General features: G+C 46.8%; 1 protein-coding gene across 3 annotated transcripts in view; it reads right to left on the bottom strand.

The window, feature by feature from the left end:
* The window catches only part of prdm10 (PR domain containing 10), a 62,217-nt gene that overhangs the window by 5,271 nt on the left and 40,105 nt on the right, over positions 1-16,841 (bottom strand). For all 3 annotated transcript variants that reach the window (XM_064975356.1, XM_064975358.1, XM_064975357.1), the window contains 10 exons: positions 14,590-14,737; positions 14,064-14,257; positions 10,493-10,648; positions 9,003-9,182; positions 4,716-4,826; positions 3,506-3,706; positions 3,065-3,208; positions 2,510-2,677; positions 1,858-1,983; positions 335-497 (listed from right to left, as the gene is read on the bottom strand). In XM_064975356.1, the coding sequence (XP_064831428.1) occupies positions 335-497; positions 1,858-1,983; positions 2,510-2,677; positions 3,065-3,208; positions 3,506-3,706; positions 4,716-4,826; positions 9,003-9,182; positions 10,493-10,648; positions 14,064-14,257; positions 14,590-14,737 (1,591 nt within the window). The remainder of the gene's footprint in view (positions 1-334; positions 498-1,857; positions 1,984-2,509; positions 2,678-3,064; positions 3,209-3,505; positions 3,707-4,715; positions 4,827-9,002; positions 9,183-10,492; positions 10,649-14,063; positions 14,258-14,589; positions 14,738-16,841) is intronic.

Raw genomic sequence — 16,841 nt, 5'->3', positions numbered from 1 at the left:
GGGAGAAACTCTCCCAAATAGAGGTGTGCCAAGCTTCAACAATGTACCGAGTAAAGGGTTTGAAAACTTCTGTAAATGTGATATTTCAGTTTTTTTTTTTTAAATATACATTTGCAAAAAGCCCTTAACCTGTTTTTGCTTTGTCATTATGGGGTATTGTGTATAGATTGATGAGGGGGGGGGGGAGTTTTAATCAATTTTAGAATAAGGCTGTAACGTAACAAAATGTGGAAAAAGTCAAGGGGTCTGAATACTTTCCGAAGGCACTGTATATCGTACGTTTTAAAAATCTGGTGCATACGGAGCCCAGCCCAATCCAGGAAGTGGTACTCACGGTATCCTCGGTAGTTCCAGTTGCCGGGGATGTAGGCGTGCTGCACAGAGCCCTGCTGATTGGATGACGTCTGAAGGGCGTGACTCTGGGCCAGGGTCACAGGGGTCAGCTGGGCGGGGCTTAACTCCTGGGTCACCTGGGAGGAAGGGCTAAGAGGCTGACCCTGCAGGAACAACAGAGGACGATTGGTTGATTGTTGGATTGATACAGACCATGTGGAATGCACTATGCAGCTCTGGATAAGAGCATCTGCTGAATGACCAAAATGTCAAATGTAAATTCAGTATTTGCTTTAAAACATAGCACAGGTTTAAGAGTACTGTAAGGAGTTAGACCCCCCTAGTAAGGAGTTAGAACCCCCTAGTAAGGAGTTAGAACCCCCTAGTAAGGAGTTAGAACCCCCTAGTAAGGAGTTAGAACCCCCTAGTAAGGAGTTAGAACCCCCTAGTAAGGAGTTAGAACCCCCTAGTAAGGAGTTAGTACCCCTAGTAAGGAGTTAGATCCCCTAGTAAGGCGTTGGAATCCCTATAGACCCCGAGTAAGGAGTTAGAACCCCTATAGAACCCCTAGTAAGGCGTTGGAACCCCTATAGACCCTGAGTAAGGTGTTAGATCCCCTAGTAAGGAGTTAGAACCCCTATAGACCCCTAGTAAGGCGATAGAACCCCTATAGACCCCTAGTAAGGAGTTAGAACCCCTATAGAACCCCTAGTAAGGTGTTGGAACCCCTATAGACCCCTAGTAAGGCGTTGGAACCCCTATAGACCCCGAGTAAGGAGTTAGATCCCCTAGTAAGGAGTTAGAACCCCTAGTAAGGCGTTAGAACCCCTATAGACCCCTAGTAAGGAGTTAGAACCCCTAGTAAGGCGTTGAACCCCTATAGACCCCTAGTAAGGAGTTAGAACCCCTATAGAACCCCTAGTAAGGCGTTGGAACCCCTATAGACCCCTAGTAAGGAGTTAGAACCCCTATAGAACCCCTAGTAAGGAGTTAGAACCCCTATAGACCCCTAGTAAGGCGTTGGAACCCCTATAGACCCCGAGTAAGGAGTTAGAACCCCTAGTAAGGCGTTAGAACCCCTATAGACCCCTAGTAAGGCGTTAGAACCCCTAGTAAGGTGTTAGAACCCCTATAGACCTCTAGTAAGGCGTTAGAACCCCTAGTAAGGTGTTAGAACCCCTATAGACCTCTAGTAAGGCGTTAGAACCCCTATAGAACCCCTAGTAAGGCGTTAGAACCCCTATAGACCCCTAGTAAGGAGTTAGAACCCCTATAGACCCCTAGTAAGGAGTTAAATCCCCTAGTAAGGTGTTAGAACCCCTATAGACCCCTAGTAAGGAGTTAAATCCCCTAGTAAGGTGTTAGAACCCCTATAGACCCCTAGTAAGGAGTTAGAACCCCTAGTAAGGTGTTAGAACCCCTATAGACCCCTAGTAAGGAGTTAGAACCCCTAGTAAGGAGGTATTATTCTATCTTGACAAATGACAGCGGCTAAGGCGGCCCTGTGAAGAGACTCGTGTTTACCTGCGTGTTCTGTCCTGCCTCTGACACCTGTATGTGTTGCACCTGTATGGAGTGTTGGCTGTAACCATGGGGATCATGGAGCTGGGAAACATCCACGGTGGAATGTTGGGAGTGGGGAGAGCCGGCCTGAGGGAGGAAGAAGAGGCCAGAGACACACAGATCAGGTACATCATGTTTTTACAGGTTGAAGGGTTAGGGTCCAGGGGTTAGGGTCCAGGGGTTAGGGCCCAGGGGTTAGGGCCCAGGGGTTAGGGCCCAGGGGTTAGGGCCCAGGGGTTAGGGCCCAGGGGTTAGGGCCCAGGGGTTAGGGCCCAGGGGTTAGGGCCCAGGGGTTAGGGCCCAGGGGTTAGGGTATAGGGTCCAGGGGTTAGGGTCCAGGGGTTAGGGTCCAGGGGTTAGGGCCCAGGGGTTAGGGTCCAGGGGTTAGGGTCTAGGGTCCAGGGATTAGGGTCTAGGGGTTAGGGTCTAGGGGTTAGAGTCTAGGGGTTAGGGTCCAGGGGTTAGGGTCCAGGGGTTAGGGTCCAGGGGTTAGGGTCCAGGGGTTAGGGTCCAGGGGTTAGGGTCCAGGGGTTAGGGTCCAGGGGTTAGGGTCCAGGGGTTAGGGTCCAGGGGTTAGGGTCCAGGGGTTAGGGTCCAGGGGTTAGGGTCTTACCTGAACTTGGACCACCTGTAACTGTATGTGTTGAGGCTGGTTGATCCCTCCTCCTGATTGGCTGACTGGTATATACTGGATCCTCTGGTAATCCCCTGCGGCAGTACGGTAGTCTGTGGTCAGGGTCTGGGACAGCTCTGTCATCGCCTGGGTCAACAGGTCTGTCGTCTGGGGAAAGAAGAGAATTAGTGACTGGTTGGTTGATTGGAGATCTCAAATCCTTTCACCATCATCTCTGTATTTGTGTATGAGTACGTGTGTGTATAATATTGTGTATGATTGTGTGTGTGTGTGTGTTTAATTGTGTGTGTGTGTGTGTGTGTGTGTGTGTGTATAATTGTGTGTGTGTGTGTGTGTGTGTGTGTATAATTGTGTGTGTGTGTGTGTGTGTGTGTGTGTGTGTGTGTGTATAATTGTGTGTGTGTGTGTGTGTGTAATTGTGTGTGTGTGTGTGTGTGTGTATGTATAATTGTGTGTGTGTGTGTGTGTGTGTATGTATAATTGTGTGTGTGTGTGTGTGTGTGTAATTGTGTGTGTGTGTGTGTGTGTTCTCACCACGACAGCCTCAGAAGTGGTGCCATCGGTGGTGATGACAGCAGGGGCAGAGCAGATGACGGCGGTTGTGAGGGGAGCCTGGATGGTGTTGGCTAGCTGGGCGTACTCAGGGTGCTTCTTACGGATGTGCTGCACCATCTTAGTCTGGGGGAGGTTTGGAGGGGGGGCACATGGCAAGGGGCAGGTCCATGAGAAAATGTTCTACATAGCCTAGAATTCAGCAAGAGTGCTGGCTTTCAATCCAACCCAGCACAAAGACATCCCTCAGTCCATTATATCTCTACAGGACAAGACATCCCTCATCAGTCCAGTAGAGGGACATTTTATCTCTACAGGACAAAGACACCCTGGTAAAATATTCACACTAATTGGTCTCCAACTGAGAAGATCCAAAATGAGCAGGCTTTTGTTCCTGCCCAACACTATTATAACAGATGGTACCTTGCTACTGTACTGCTTGGCACAGTGCGGGCAGCAGACGGGGGCGGTGGCGATCGTTCCCGTCAGTTGGGTGTGTGTGCTCAGCATGGGGTCGGGCTCCCCGGGTACGGCAGGGCGGAGCTTCCTGATGCTGGGGGGTAGTTCCGCCCCCGGGTGGTTCTTCAGGATGTGGGCCTTGCGCTTACTGGCCGACTTATACACCTGGGGGAGGAGTTATTTACAGTGTATGTTAGCATGTTGTGAAGATAGACAAGACAGAGAGACAGGGTGGTTCTTTATACTCCAACTTTAAAACTGCCGATAGTCTCTCAGGTGGTTTTGGGTTTTGACCTGGGAAGATGCTTCTTAAACACCTAAAAACATTGAAAAGGGCTTTACCTGAGAAAAATCAACAATGCTGTTTCATAAACTAAAAATAATATCATTCAATTGCAACCTGTTTCATTAACAAAAAATAATAAAACAAAAAATAATTTAATTAAATTGCAACCTGTTTTCACAAACAAAAAATAATTTAATTAAATTGCAACCTGTTTTCATAAACAAAAAAATAATTTAATTAAATTGCAACCTGTTTTCATAAACAAAAGATAATTTAATTAAATTGCAACCTGTTTTCATAAATAAAAAAATATATATTTCGATTGCAACCTGTTTTCACAAACAAAAACTAATTTAATTAAATTGCAACCTGTTTTCACAAACAAAAAATAATTTAATTAAATTGCAACCTGTTTTCACAAACAAAAAATAATACAATTAAATTGCAACCTGTTTCATAAACTAAAATAATACAATTAAATTGCAACCTGTTTCATAAACTAAAAATAATATAATTAAATTGCAACCTGTTTCATAAACTAAAAATAATATAATTAAATTGCAACCTGTTTCATAAACTAAAAATAATATAATTAAATTGCAACCTGTTTCATAAACTAAAAATAATATAATTAAATTGCAACCTGTTTTCATAAACTAAAAATAATATAATTCAATTGCAACCTGTTTCATAAACTAAAAATAATACAATTAAATTGCAACCTGTTTCATAAACTAAAAATAATATAATTAAATTGCAACCTGTTTCATAAACTAAAAATAATATAATTAAATTGCAACCTGTTTTCATAAAGTAAAAATAATATAATTAAATTGCAACCTGTTTCATAAACTAAAAAAGAGACCCGTTTCAGACAGACATCTGTACCTTGTCACAGTACTGACAGAAGTAGTCTCTGTTGGGTTTGATGATGGGAAGAGTGAGCTCAGGAACTTCCTCTATACGCATCTCAGGGTGCCGCTTAGATAGATGGTTCACCTAGGATAGAGAGAGGGAGTAGGGTCAGTATAAAACACACAGACCGACATACAGCTCAATTATTGGCAGAGTGAAGCATTTTTGTTTTTTCCATTTCTGAAAAAGTTAAGACTCATAAATACCATTACAATAACAGGGGAGGTTAGCATTTTATATCATACCTCCAAGACATGCTAATCTCTCACCATTACAATAACAGGGGAGGTTAGCATTTTATATCATACCTCCAAGACATGCTAACCTCTCACCATTACAATAACAGGGGAGGTTAGCATTTTATATCATACCTCCAAGGCATGCTAACCTCTCACCATTACAATAACAGGGGAGGTTAGCATTTTATATCATACCCCCAAGACATGCTAACCTCTCACCATTACAATAACAGGGGAGGTTAGCATTTTATATCAAACCTCCAAGACATGCTAACCTCTCACCATTACAATAACAGGGGAGGTTAGCATTTTATATCATACCCCCAAGACATGCTAACCTCTCACCATTACAATAACAGGGGAGGTTAGCATTTTATATCATACCCCCCAAGACATGCTAACCTCTCACCATTACAATAACAGGGGAGGTTAGCATTTTATATCATACCCCCAAGACATGCTAACCTCTCACCATTACAATAACAGGGGAGGTTTTATATCATACCCCCAAGACATGCTAACCTCTCACCATTACAATAACAGGGGAGGTTAGCATTTTATATCATACCCCAAGACATGCTAACCTCTCACCATTACAATAACAGGGGAGGTTAGCATTTTATATCATACCCCCAAGACATGCTAACCTCTCACCATTACAATAACAGGGGAGGTTAGCATTTTATATCATACCCCCAAGACATGCTAACCTCTCACCATTACAATAACAGGGGAGGTTAGCATTTTATATCATACCCCCAAGACATGCTAACCTCTCACCATTACAATAACAGGGGAGGTTAGCATTTTATATCATACCAATAACAAGACATGCTAATCTCCCACCATTACAATAACAGGGGAGGTTAGCATTTTATATCATACCTGACCAAGACATGCTAACCTCTCACCATTACAATAACAGGGGAGGTTAGCATTTTATATCATACCTCCAAGACATGCTAACCTCTCACCATTACAATAACAGGGGAGGTTAGCATTTTATATCATACCTCCAAGACATGCTAACCTCTCACCATTACAATAACAGGGGAGGTTAGCATTTTATATCATACCCCCCAAGACATGCTAACCTCTCACCATTACAATAACAGGGGAGGTTAGCATTTTATATCATACCTCAAGACATGCTAACCTCTCACCATTACAATAACAGGAGAGGTTAGCATTTTATATCATACCCCCAAGACATGCTAACCTCTCACCATTACAATAACAGGGGAGGTTAGCATGTCTTGGAGGTATGATATAAAATGCTAACCTCCTGTAAAAATATGCTGTTCTGCCCCTGAACAAGGCAGTTAATCCACTGTTCCTAGGCTGTCATTGTAAATAAGAATTTGCTGTTAACTGACTTACCTAGTTACATTACAGCCTTATTCTACAAGGGACTAACTGACATACCTCAATCTTGGTTTCATCAAGACCATCAGGCCAATAACAAAAGTGAAAGCAGGTTTATAGTTTGTAAATGTATTAAAAATAAAACAACAGAAATACCTTATTTACATACTATAAGTATTCAGACCCTTTGCTATTCTGTATTCTGCCCCTGAACAAGGCAGTTAACCATTTTCATTGAAAATAAGAATTGGTTTTTAACTGACTTGACTAGGTAAAAAAAAAAAAAAAATGGGGGTGGCGGCATCATGGGGGATGATTTTCAGCGGATGGGAGACTAGTCAGGATCAATGGAAAGATGAACGGAGCAAAAAGAGGCCAGTTTTATTGCTTCTTTAAATCAGGACAACAGTTTCCAGCTGTGATTTAAAAAAAGAGTTTTCTAATGATCAATTAGCCTTCTAAAATGATGAACTTGATTAGGGAAGTTAGGAACCAATATACACAGGCAATTAGAAAAGACAAGACTAGCTTTTTCAAGCAGAAATTTGCATCCTGTAGCACAAACTCAAAAAAAGTATGGGACACTGAAGTCCATGGAGAATAAGAACACCTCCTCCCAGCTGCCCACTGCGCTGAGGCTAGGAAACACCGTCACCACTGATAAATCCACGATAATTGAGAATTTCAATAAGCATTTTTCTACGGCTGGCCATGCTTTCCACCTGGCTACTCCTACCCCGGTCAACAGCACTGCACCCCCCACAGCAACTCTACCACAGCAACTCGCCCAAGCCTTCCCCATTTCTCCTTCTCCCAAATCCAGGTAGCTGATGTTCTGAAAGAGCTGCAAAATCTGGACCGTACAAATCAGCCGGGCAAGACAATCTGGACCCTTTCTTTCTAAAATGATCTGCCGAACTTGTTGCAACCCCTATTACTAGCCTGTTCAACCTCTCTTTGGTATTGTCTGAGATCCCCAAAGATTGGAAAGCAGCCGCGGACATCCCCCTCTTCAAAGGGTGAGACACTCTAGACCCAAACTGCTACAGACCTATATCCATCCTGCCCTGCCTATCTAAGGTCTTCGAAAGCCAAGTCAACAAACAGATCACTGTCCATCTCGAATCCCACCGTACCTTCTCTGCTATGCAATCTGGTTTCAGAGCTAGTCATGGGTGCACCTCAGCCACGCTCAAGGTCCTAAACGACATCTTAACCGCCACCGATAAGAAACATTACTGTGCAGCCGTATTCATCGACCTGGCCAAGGCTTTCGACTCTGTCAATCACCACATTCTTATCGGCAGACTCAGTAGCCTTGGTTTCTCAAATGATTGCCTTGCCTGGTTCACCAACTACTTCTCAGACAGAGTTCAGTGTGTCAAATCAGAGGGCCTGTTGTCCGGACCTCTGGCAGTCTCTATTGGGGTGCCACAGGGTTCAATTCTCGGGCCAACTCTCTTCTCTGTATACATTAATGATGTCGCACTTGCTGCTGGTGAGTCTCTGGTCCACCTCTACGCAGACGACACCATTCTGTATACTTCTGGCCCTTCTTTGGACACTGTGTTAACAACCCTCCAGGCAAGCTTCACTGCCATACAACTCTCCTTCCGTGGCCTACAACTGCTATTAAATACAAGTAAATCTCAATGCATGCTCTTCAACCGATCACTGTCCACACCTGCCCACCCGTCCAGCATCACTGTTCTGGATGGTTCTGACTTTGAATATGTGGACAACTATAAATACCTGGATGTCTGGTTAGACTGTAAACTCTCCTTCCAGACTCACATTAAACATCTCCAATCCAAAATTAAATCTAGAATTGGCTTCCTATATCGCAACAAAGACTCCTTCACTCATGCTGCTAAACATATCCTCGTAAAACTGACCATCCTACCGATCCTCGACTTCAGCGACATCATTTACAAAATAGCCTCCAACACTCTACTCAACAAACTGGATGCAGTCTATCACAGTGCCATCCGTTTTGTCACCAAAGCCCCATATACTACCCACCATTGCTCAATTTTTTCAGTTTTTGATTTGTTAAAAAAGTTTGAAATATCTAATAAATGTCGTTCCACTTCATGATTGTGTCCCACTTGTTGTTGATTCTTCACAAAAAAATACAGTTTTATATCTTTATGTTTGAAGCCTGAAATGTGGCAAAAAAAATCGCAAAGTTCAAGGGGGCCGAATACTTTCACAAGGCACTGTATATATATATACACACACACACAGATACACACACACAAACACAGACAACACACACACACACACACACACACACACACACACACACACAAAAGACACACACACAAAGACATCCACTATATATGCACAAGTATGTGGACACCCCTTCAAATGAGTGGATTCGGCAAGTTCAGCCACAAGCGTTGCTGACAGGTGTATAAAATCGAGCTCACAGCCATGCAATCTCCATAGACAAACATTGACAGTGAAAATGGCTTTACTGAAGAGCTCAGTGACTTTCAACACGGCACAGTCATAGGATGCCACCTTTGTTTGTAAACGTTATGCCCTGCTAGAGCTTCCCCCGGTCAACTGTAAGTGCTGTTATTAGGAAATGGGAAAGTCTCGGAGCAACAACGGCTCAGCTGTGAAGTGGTAGACCAGTATCAATACTCACCAGCATACCTCGGCGTCTAAACCCCATCATACACATGCGACATTTAAACATGAAGCTCTCCAAGTCTGTGGTGGGAACCTTCTGCTTCAGGGCCTTGGAGCGATGGATACGGTCGGCCTTCTTAGCCTCGCGCTCTGGGTTGTGCATCCGCTGCATGTGCTCTCTCAGTTTATCCTTACGCTGAAGGGGAGGGAGGAGTGGGGGAGAGAGGAGATGGGGAGAGAGGAGAGGGGATGAGGGAGAGAGGGATGAGAGGTGAGGGAGAGAGGGATGAGAGGAGATGGGGAGAGAGTGATGAGAGGAGATGGGGAGAGAGTGATGAGAGGAGATGGGAGAGAGGAGATGGGGAGAGAGGAGAGGAGAGGGGAGAGAGGAGAGGAGAGGGGAGAGAGGAGAGGAGAGGGGAGAGAGTGATGAGAGGAGATGGGGAGAGAGGGATGAGAGGAGAGGGGAGAGAGGAGAGGAGGGGGAGAGAGGAGAGGGATGAGAGGGAGAAAGAGAGACAGAGAGAGGAGAGAGGGATGAGAGGAGATGGGGAGAGAGGAGAGGAGAGGGTGAGAGGAGAGGAGAGGGTGAGAGGAGAGGGAGAGAAGAGACGGATGAGAGGAGATGGGGAGAGGAGAGACGGATGAGAGGAGATGGGGAGAGAGGAGAGGAGATGGGGAGAGAGGGATAAGAGGAGATGGGGAGAGAGGAGAGGAGATGGGGAGAGAGGAGAGGAGAGGGAGAGGGGAGAGGGAGAGGGAGAGAGGGAGAGGGATGAGAGGAGAGGGGAGAGGAGAGGTGAGGGAGAGGGGGAGAGAGGAGAGGGAGAGAGGGATGAGAGGGAGAAAGAGAGACAGAGAGGAAAGGGGAGAGAGGGATGAGAGGAGATGGGGAGAGAGGAGAGGAGATGGGGAGAGAGGAGAGGGTGAGAGGAGAGGGAGAGGAGAGACGGATGAGAGGAGATGGGGAGAGGAGAGACGGATGAGAGGAGATGGGGAGAGAGGAGAGGAGATGGGGAGAGAGGGAGAGGGAGAGAGGAGAGGGGAGAGAGAGATGAGAGGAGATGGGGAGAGATGAGAGGAGATGGGGAGAGAGGAGAGGAGATGGGGAGAGAGGAGAGGAGATGGGGAGAGATGAGAGGAGATGGGGAGAGAAGAGAGGGGAGAGAGGAGAGGTGAGGGAGAGGGGGAGAGAGAGAGAGTGGAGAATAGAGGGTGAGAGACTGACAAGACTGAAACACACACACCTGTCTGCAGAGCTCAACTGAGTTACACTCAGACGAGTCACTGCACTGGTCAGGTCAGGTGGTCTGACATACTATACTTTAGGGTCAGGAGTTTTACCTGGAAAGGTCAGAAAGTCAGGAAAGCTCTTGGTTCTACAGTTATTGGCATTTTTATTTTGTCTGTCTGTCTGTCTGTCTGTCACACACACACACACACACACACACACAAAACCACACACACACACACACACAAAACCACACACACACACACACACCTCACCTTAAACTGCTTCCCACAGGTGGAGCAGAGGAAGTCTTTGCGGTCGCTGTGCCGCAGCATGTGGAGCCGCAGCTTGTCAGGTCTGCAGAACGCCTTGTCACAGTCTGAGCACTGAAAGATCTTCTCAGAGTGGAAGCTACGAACATGCTTCTTCACCTGGTGGAGAGACCAGACCAGGAGAGAGTTAGGGACACCACTAGAGCAGTAGATCCATGTCCTACTGTCTACTGATTGATTCATTGATCGGTACAGAGTGGCTATCATTTTAACAGGTAAGACGACTGAAAACACATTGTCATCTACAAGGGGATCAGAGGAGATGAGTTTGTATGACAGTTATACACTGGATGTACAAAACACTGACACAGACTGACCAGGTGAATCCAGGTGAATGATCCCTTACTGATCTCACCTGTTAAATCCATTTCAATCAGTGTAGATGAAGAGGAGGAGACAGGTTAATGAAGGATTAGATGAAGAGGAGGAGACAGGTTAATGAAGGATTAGATGAAGAGGAGGAGACAGGTTAATGAAGGATTAGATGAAGAGGAGGAGACAGGTTAAATAAGGATTAGATGAAGAGGAGGAGACAGGTTAATGAAGGATTAGATGAAGAGGAGGAGACAGGTTAATGAAGGATTAGATGAAGAGGAGGAGACAGGTTAAATAAGGATTAGATGAAGAGGAGGAGACAGGTTAATGAAGGATTAGATGAAGAGGAGGAGACAGGTTAATGAAGGATTAGATGAAGAGGAGGAGACAGGTTAAATAAGGATTAGATGAAGAGGAGGAGACAGGTTAATGAAGGATTAGATGAAGAGGAAGAGACAGGTTAATGAAGGATTAGATGAAGAGGAGGAGACAGGTTAAATAAGGACTAGATGAAGAGGAGGAGACAGGTTAAATAAGGACTAGATGAAGAGGAGGAGACAGGTTAAATAAGGACTAGATGAAGAGGAGGAGACAGGTTAATGAAGGATTAGATGAAGAGGAGGAGACAGGTTAATGAAGGATTAGATGAAGAGGAGGATAAATAAGGATTAGATGAAGAGGAGGAGACAGGTTAAATAAGGACTAGATGAAGAGGAGGAGACAGGTTAATGAAGGATTAGATGAAGAGGAGGAGACAGGTTAATGAAGGACTAGATGAAGAGGAGGAGACAGGTTAATGAAGGATTAGATGAAGAGGAGGAGACAGGTTAATGAAGGATTAGATGAAGAGGAGGATAAATAAGGACTAGATGAAGAGGAGGAGACAGGTTAAATAAGGACTAGATGAAGAGGAGGAGACAGGTTAATGAAGGACTAGATGAAGAGGAGGAGACAGGTTAATGAAGGATTAGATGAAGAGGAGGATAAATAAGGATTTTTAAGCCATGAGACAAGGATTGTGTATGCCTTTGAACGGGGATGTTAGTGACTTTGAACAGGGGTAAGGTAGTAGATGCCATTGAACAGGGGTAAGGTAGTAGATGCCTTTGAGTAGATGGGGGGGGTAAGGTAGTAGATGCCTTTGAACCATTGGGGGGTAAGGTAGTAGATGCCTTTGAACAGGGGTAAGGTAGTAGATGCCTTTGAACGGGGGGGTAGTAGATAAGGTAGTAGATGCCTTTGAACGGGGGGTAAGGTAGTAGATGCCTTTGAACGGGGGGGGGTAAGGTAGTAGATGCCTTTGAACGGGGGGGGTAAGGTAGTAGATGCCTTTGAACGGGGGTAAGGTAGTAGATGCCATTGAACGGGGGTAAGGTAGTAGATGCCATTGAACGGGGGTAAGGTAGTAGATGCCATTGAACGGGGGTAAGGTAGTAGATGCCATTGAACGGGGGGTAAGGTAGTAGATGCCTTTGAACGGGGGGTAAGGTAGTAGATGCCTTTGAACGGGGGGGTAAGGTAGTAGATGCCTTTGAACGGGGGGTAAGGTAGTAGATGCCTTTGAACGGGGGGGTAAGGTAGTAGATGCCTTTGAACGGGGGGGGTAGTGGGTGAAGGTAGTAGATGCCTTTGAACGGGGGGGTAAGGTAGTAGATGCCTTTGAACGGGGGTAAGGTAGTGGGTGACATTGAACGGGGGTAAGGTAGTGGGTGACATTGAACGGGGGTAAGGTAGTAGGTGCCAGGCGCTAAGGTTTGGGACAACTATAACACGGCTGGGTTTTCCCACTCAACAGTTTCCTGTGTATCAAGAACGGTCCACCACCCAAAAGGACATCCAGCCAACTGGACACAACTGTGGGAAGCATTGGAGTCAACATGGACCAGCATCTCTGTGGAACGCTTTCAACACCTTGTAGAGTCAACATGGGTCAGCGTCCCTGTGGAACGCTTTCAACACCTTGTAGAGTCAAAATGGGCCAGCGTCCCTGTGGAACGCTTTCAACACCTTGTAGAGTCAAAATGGGCCAGCATCCCTGTGGAACGCTTTCAACACCTTGTAGAGTCAACATGGGTCAGCGTCCCTGTGGAACGCTTTCAACACCTTGTAGAGTCAACATGGGCCAGCGTCCCTGTGGAACGCTTTCAACACCTTGTAGAGTCAACATGGACCAGCATCTCTGTGGAACGCTTTCAACACCTTGTAGAGTCAACATGGACCAGCATCTCTGTGGAACGCTTTGGACACCTTGTAGAGTCAACATGGGTCAGCGTCCCTGTGGAACGCTTTCAACACCTTGTAGAGTCAACATGGGCCAGCATCCTGTGGAACACCTTGTAGAGTCAAATGGACCAGCGTCCTGTGGAACAACACCTTGTAGAGTCAACATGGACCAGCATCTCTGTGGAACGCTTTCAACACCTTGTAGAGTCAACATGGACCAGCATCTCTGTGGAACGCTTTCAACACCTTGTAGAGTCAACATGGGCCAGCATCCCTGTGGAACGCTTTCAACACCTTGTAGAGTCAACATGGGTTAGCGTCCCTGTGGAACGCTTTCAACACCTTGTAGAGTCAAAATGGGCCAGCGTCCCTGTGGAACGCTTTCAACACCTTGTAGAGTCAACATGGGTCAGCGTCCCTGTGGAACGCTTTCAACACCTTGACCCAACGTTTTGAGGCTGTTCTGAGGGCAAAGGGGGATGCAACTCAATATTAGGAAGGTGTTCTTAATGTTTTGTAGACTCAGCGTAGACCTAACCTGTCTCTAACCTGTATGAAGTCCGTGAAGACCTCCTCATAGAAGGTGTGTGTTGATAAGAGATATCTCCATCTCTAACCTGTATGAAGTCCGTGAAGACCTCCTCATAGAAGGTGTGTGTTGATAAGAGATATCTCCATCTCTAACCTGTATGAAGTCCGTGAAGACCTCCTCGTAGAAGGTGTGTGTGTGTTGATAGAGATATCTCCATCTCTAACCTGTATGAAGTCTGAAGACTTCCTCGTAGAAGGTGTGTGTGTGTTGATAACAGAGATATCTCCATCTCTAACCTGTATGAAGTCCGTGAAGACCTCCTCGTAGAAGGTGTGTGTGTGTTGATAACAGAGATATCTCCATCTCTAACCTGTATGAAGTCCGTGAAGACCTCCTCATAGAAGGTGTGTGTGTGTTGATAACAGAGATATCTCCATCTCTAACCTGTATGAAGTCCGTGAAGACCTTCTTGCAGGAAGGGCATGTGAAGCGTCCGTTTACAGCATGTCCACCCACATGTTCTTTGAGCAGGTCCAGACGATCGAAGGTGTCGGTGCAGAACAGACAGGAGTAGGTCCGGTGTTCTGAGTGAAGCAGGAGATGGTCCTCCAACGCACTGTGGGACAGGAAACCTTTATCTGAGCAGAAGAAGACAGAAAATAAAAACATGTACAGTGGGGCAAAAAAGTATTTAGTCAGAAAGATGAGAGAGGTCTGTCATTTTCATCATAGATACACTTCAACTATGACAGACAAAATGAGAAGAAAAAAAAATCCAGAAAATCACATTGTAGGATTTTTTATGAATTTAGTTGCAAATTATGGTGGAAAATAAGTATTATAAATAAGTATCCCTGGTGAAAACGTAGTGCGCCGCACTATCCAGGGAACAGGGTCCTATTTGATGCGAGGACGGAGACCGAGTGCGTCCATATGTCCAGGGGACGGAGTGTTCCTGCAGGTTCCTTACTGCAGTGATGACAGGACAGGTAGGCGTCACGGCCGTGGACTCTTAGGTGGATCTCCAGCTTGTCCTGGTCTCTGAAGGCTTTACCACAGTGGGTACACTTAAAGGGCCGGAACGACTTCCTGATGAACAGGTGCTGCAGGGCCGCGTTCTGAGAGAGAGGAGAGAGAGGAGGGAGATAGAGAGAGAGTGGAGACCGAGAGAGAGGAGAGAGAGGAGACCGAGAGAGAGGAGAGAGAGAGAGAGGAGAGACAGAGAGAGAGAGAGAGAGTGAGAGAGAGGAGAGAGAGAAGAGAGAGAGAGAGGAGAGAGAGAAAGAGAGAGAGGAGAGAGAGAGAGGAGAGAGAGGAGAGGAGAGAGAGAGAGAGAGAGAGAGAGAGAGAGAGAGAGAGAGAGTGAGAGGAGAGAGAGGGGAGACCGAGAGAGAGGAGAGAGAGAGAGAGAGAGAGAGAGAGAGAGAGAGTGAGAGAGAGAGTGAGAGAGAGGAGAGAGAGAAGAGAGAGAGAGAGGAGAGAGAGATAGAGAGAGGAGAGAGAGGAAGAGAGGAGAGAGAGAGAGAGGAGAGAGAGGAAGAGAGGAGAGAGAGAGGAGAGAGAGGAGAGAGAAAAGAGAGAGGAGAGAGGACACAACGTTTTGAATAGACAACTTTGTTTCAACATAAAACACAGCACAGACAAAGACTTCCACTGAAGCAGGAAGGACTGGACAGATGTAATGGATAGGAGATGGAGGAGGCGTACGGTTCAGATATCACATAAACACCATGGAGATGACAGCCACCCCCATCCTCCACATGAACACCATGGAGATGACAGCCACCCCCCCATCCTCCACATAAACACCATGGAGATGACAGCCACCCCCCCATCCTCCACATGAACACCATGGAGATGACAGCCACCCCCCCATCCTCCACATAAACACCATGGAGATGACAGCCACCCCCCATCCTCCACATAAACACCATGGAGATGACAGCCACCCCCATCCTCCACATGAACACCATGGAGATGACAGCCACCCCCCATCCTCCACATAAACACCATGGAGATGACAGCCACCCCCCCATCCTCCACATAAACACCATGGAGATGACAGCCACCCCCCATCCTCCACATAAACACCATGGAGATGACAGCCACCCCCCCCCCATGGAGATGACAGCCATCCTCCACATAAACACCATGGAGATGACAGCCACCCCCCATCCTCCACATAAACACCATGGAGATGACAGCCACCCCCATCCTCCACATAAACACCATGGAGATGACAGCCACCCCCCATCCTCCACATAAACACCATGGAGATGACAGCCACCCCCATCCTCCACATAAACACCATGGAGATGACAGCCACCCCCATCCTCCACATGAACACCATGGAGATGACAGCCACCCCCATCCTCCACATAAACACCATGGAGATGACAGCCACCCCCCATCCTCCACATAAACACCATGGAGATGACAGCCACCCCCCATCCTCCACATAAACACCATGGAGATGACAGCCACCCCCCCCCATCCTCCACATAAACACCATGGAGATGACAGCCACCCCCCCATCCTCCACATAAACACCATGGAGATGACAGCCACCCCCCCTCCACATCCTCCACATAAACACCATGGAGATGACAGCCACCCCCATCCTCCACATGAACACCATGGAGATGACAGCCACCCCCCCATCCTCCACATAAAAACACCATGGAGATGACAGCCACCCCCATCCTCCACATAAACACCATGGAGATGACAGCCACCCCCCATCCTCCATCCTCCCACCCCCCCATAAACACCATGGAGATGACAGCCACCCCCATCCTCCACATAAACACCATGGAGATGACAGCCACCCCCATCCTCCACATGAACACCATGGAGATGACAACCACCCCCCCATCCTCCACATGAACACCATGGAGATGACAGCCACCCCCCCATCCTCCACATAAACACCATGGAGATGACAGCCACCCCCCATCCTCCACATGAACACCATGGAGATGACACCCACCCCCACTCCTCCACATAAACACCATGGAGATGACAGCCACCCCCCATCCTCCACATGAACACCATGGAGATGACAGCCACCCCCCCATCCTCCACATAAACACCATGGAAGATGACAGCCACCCCCCCCATCCTCCACATGAACACCATGGAGATGACAGCCACCCCCATCCTCCACATAAACACCATGGAGATGACAGCCACCCCCATCCTCCACATAAACACCATGGAGAT

The sequence above is a fragment of the Oncorhynchus masou genome, chromosome 9 (genome assembly GCF_036934945.1).
Source record: "Oncorhynchus masou masou isolate Uvic2021 chromosome 9, UVic_Omas_1.1, whole genome shotgun sequence".
NCBI lineage: Eukaryota > Metazoa > Chordata > Actinopteri > Salmoniformes > Salmonidae > Oncorhynchus > Oncorhynchus masou.
This window is presented reverse-complemented; position numbering and strand designations above follow the sequence as displayed.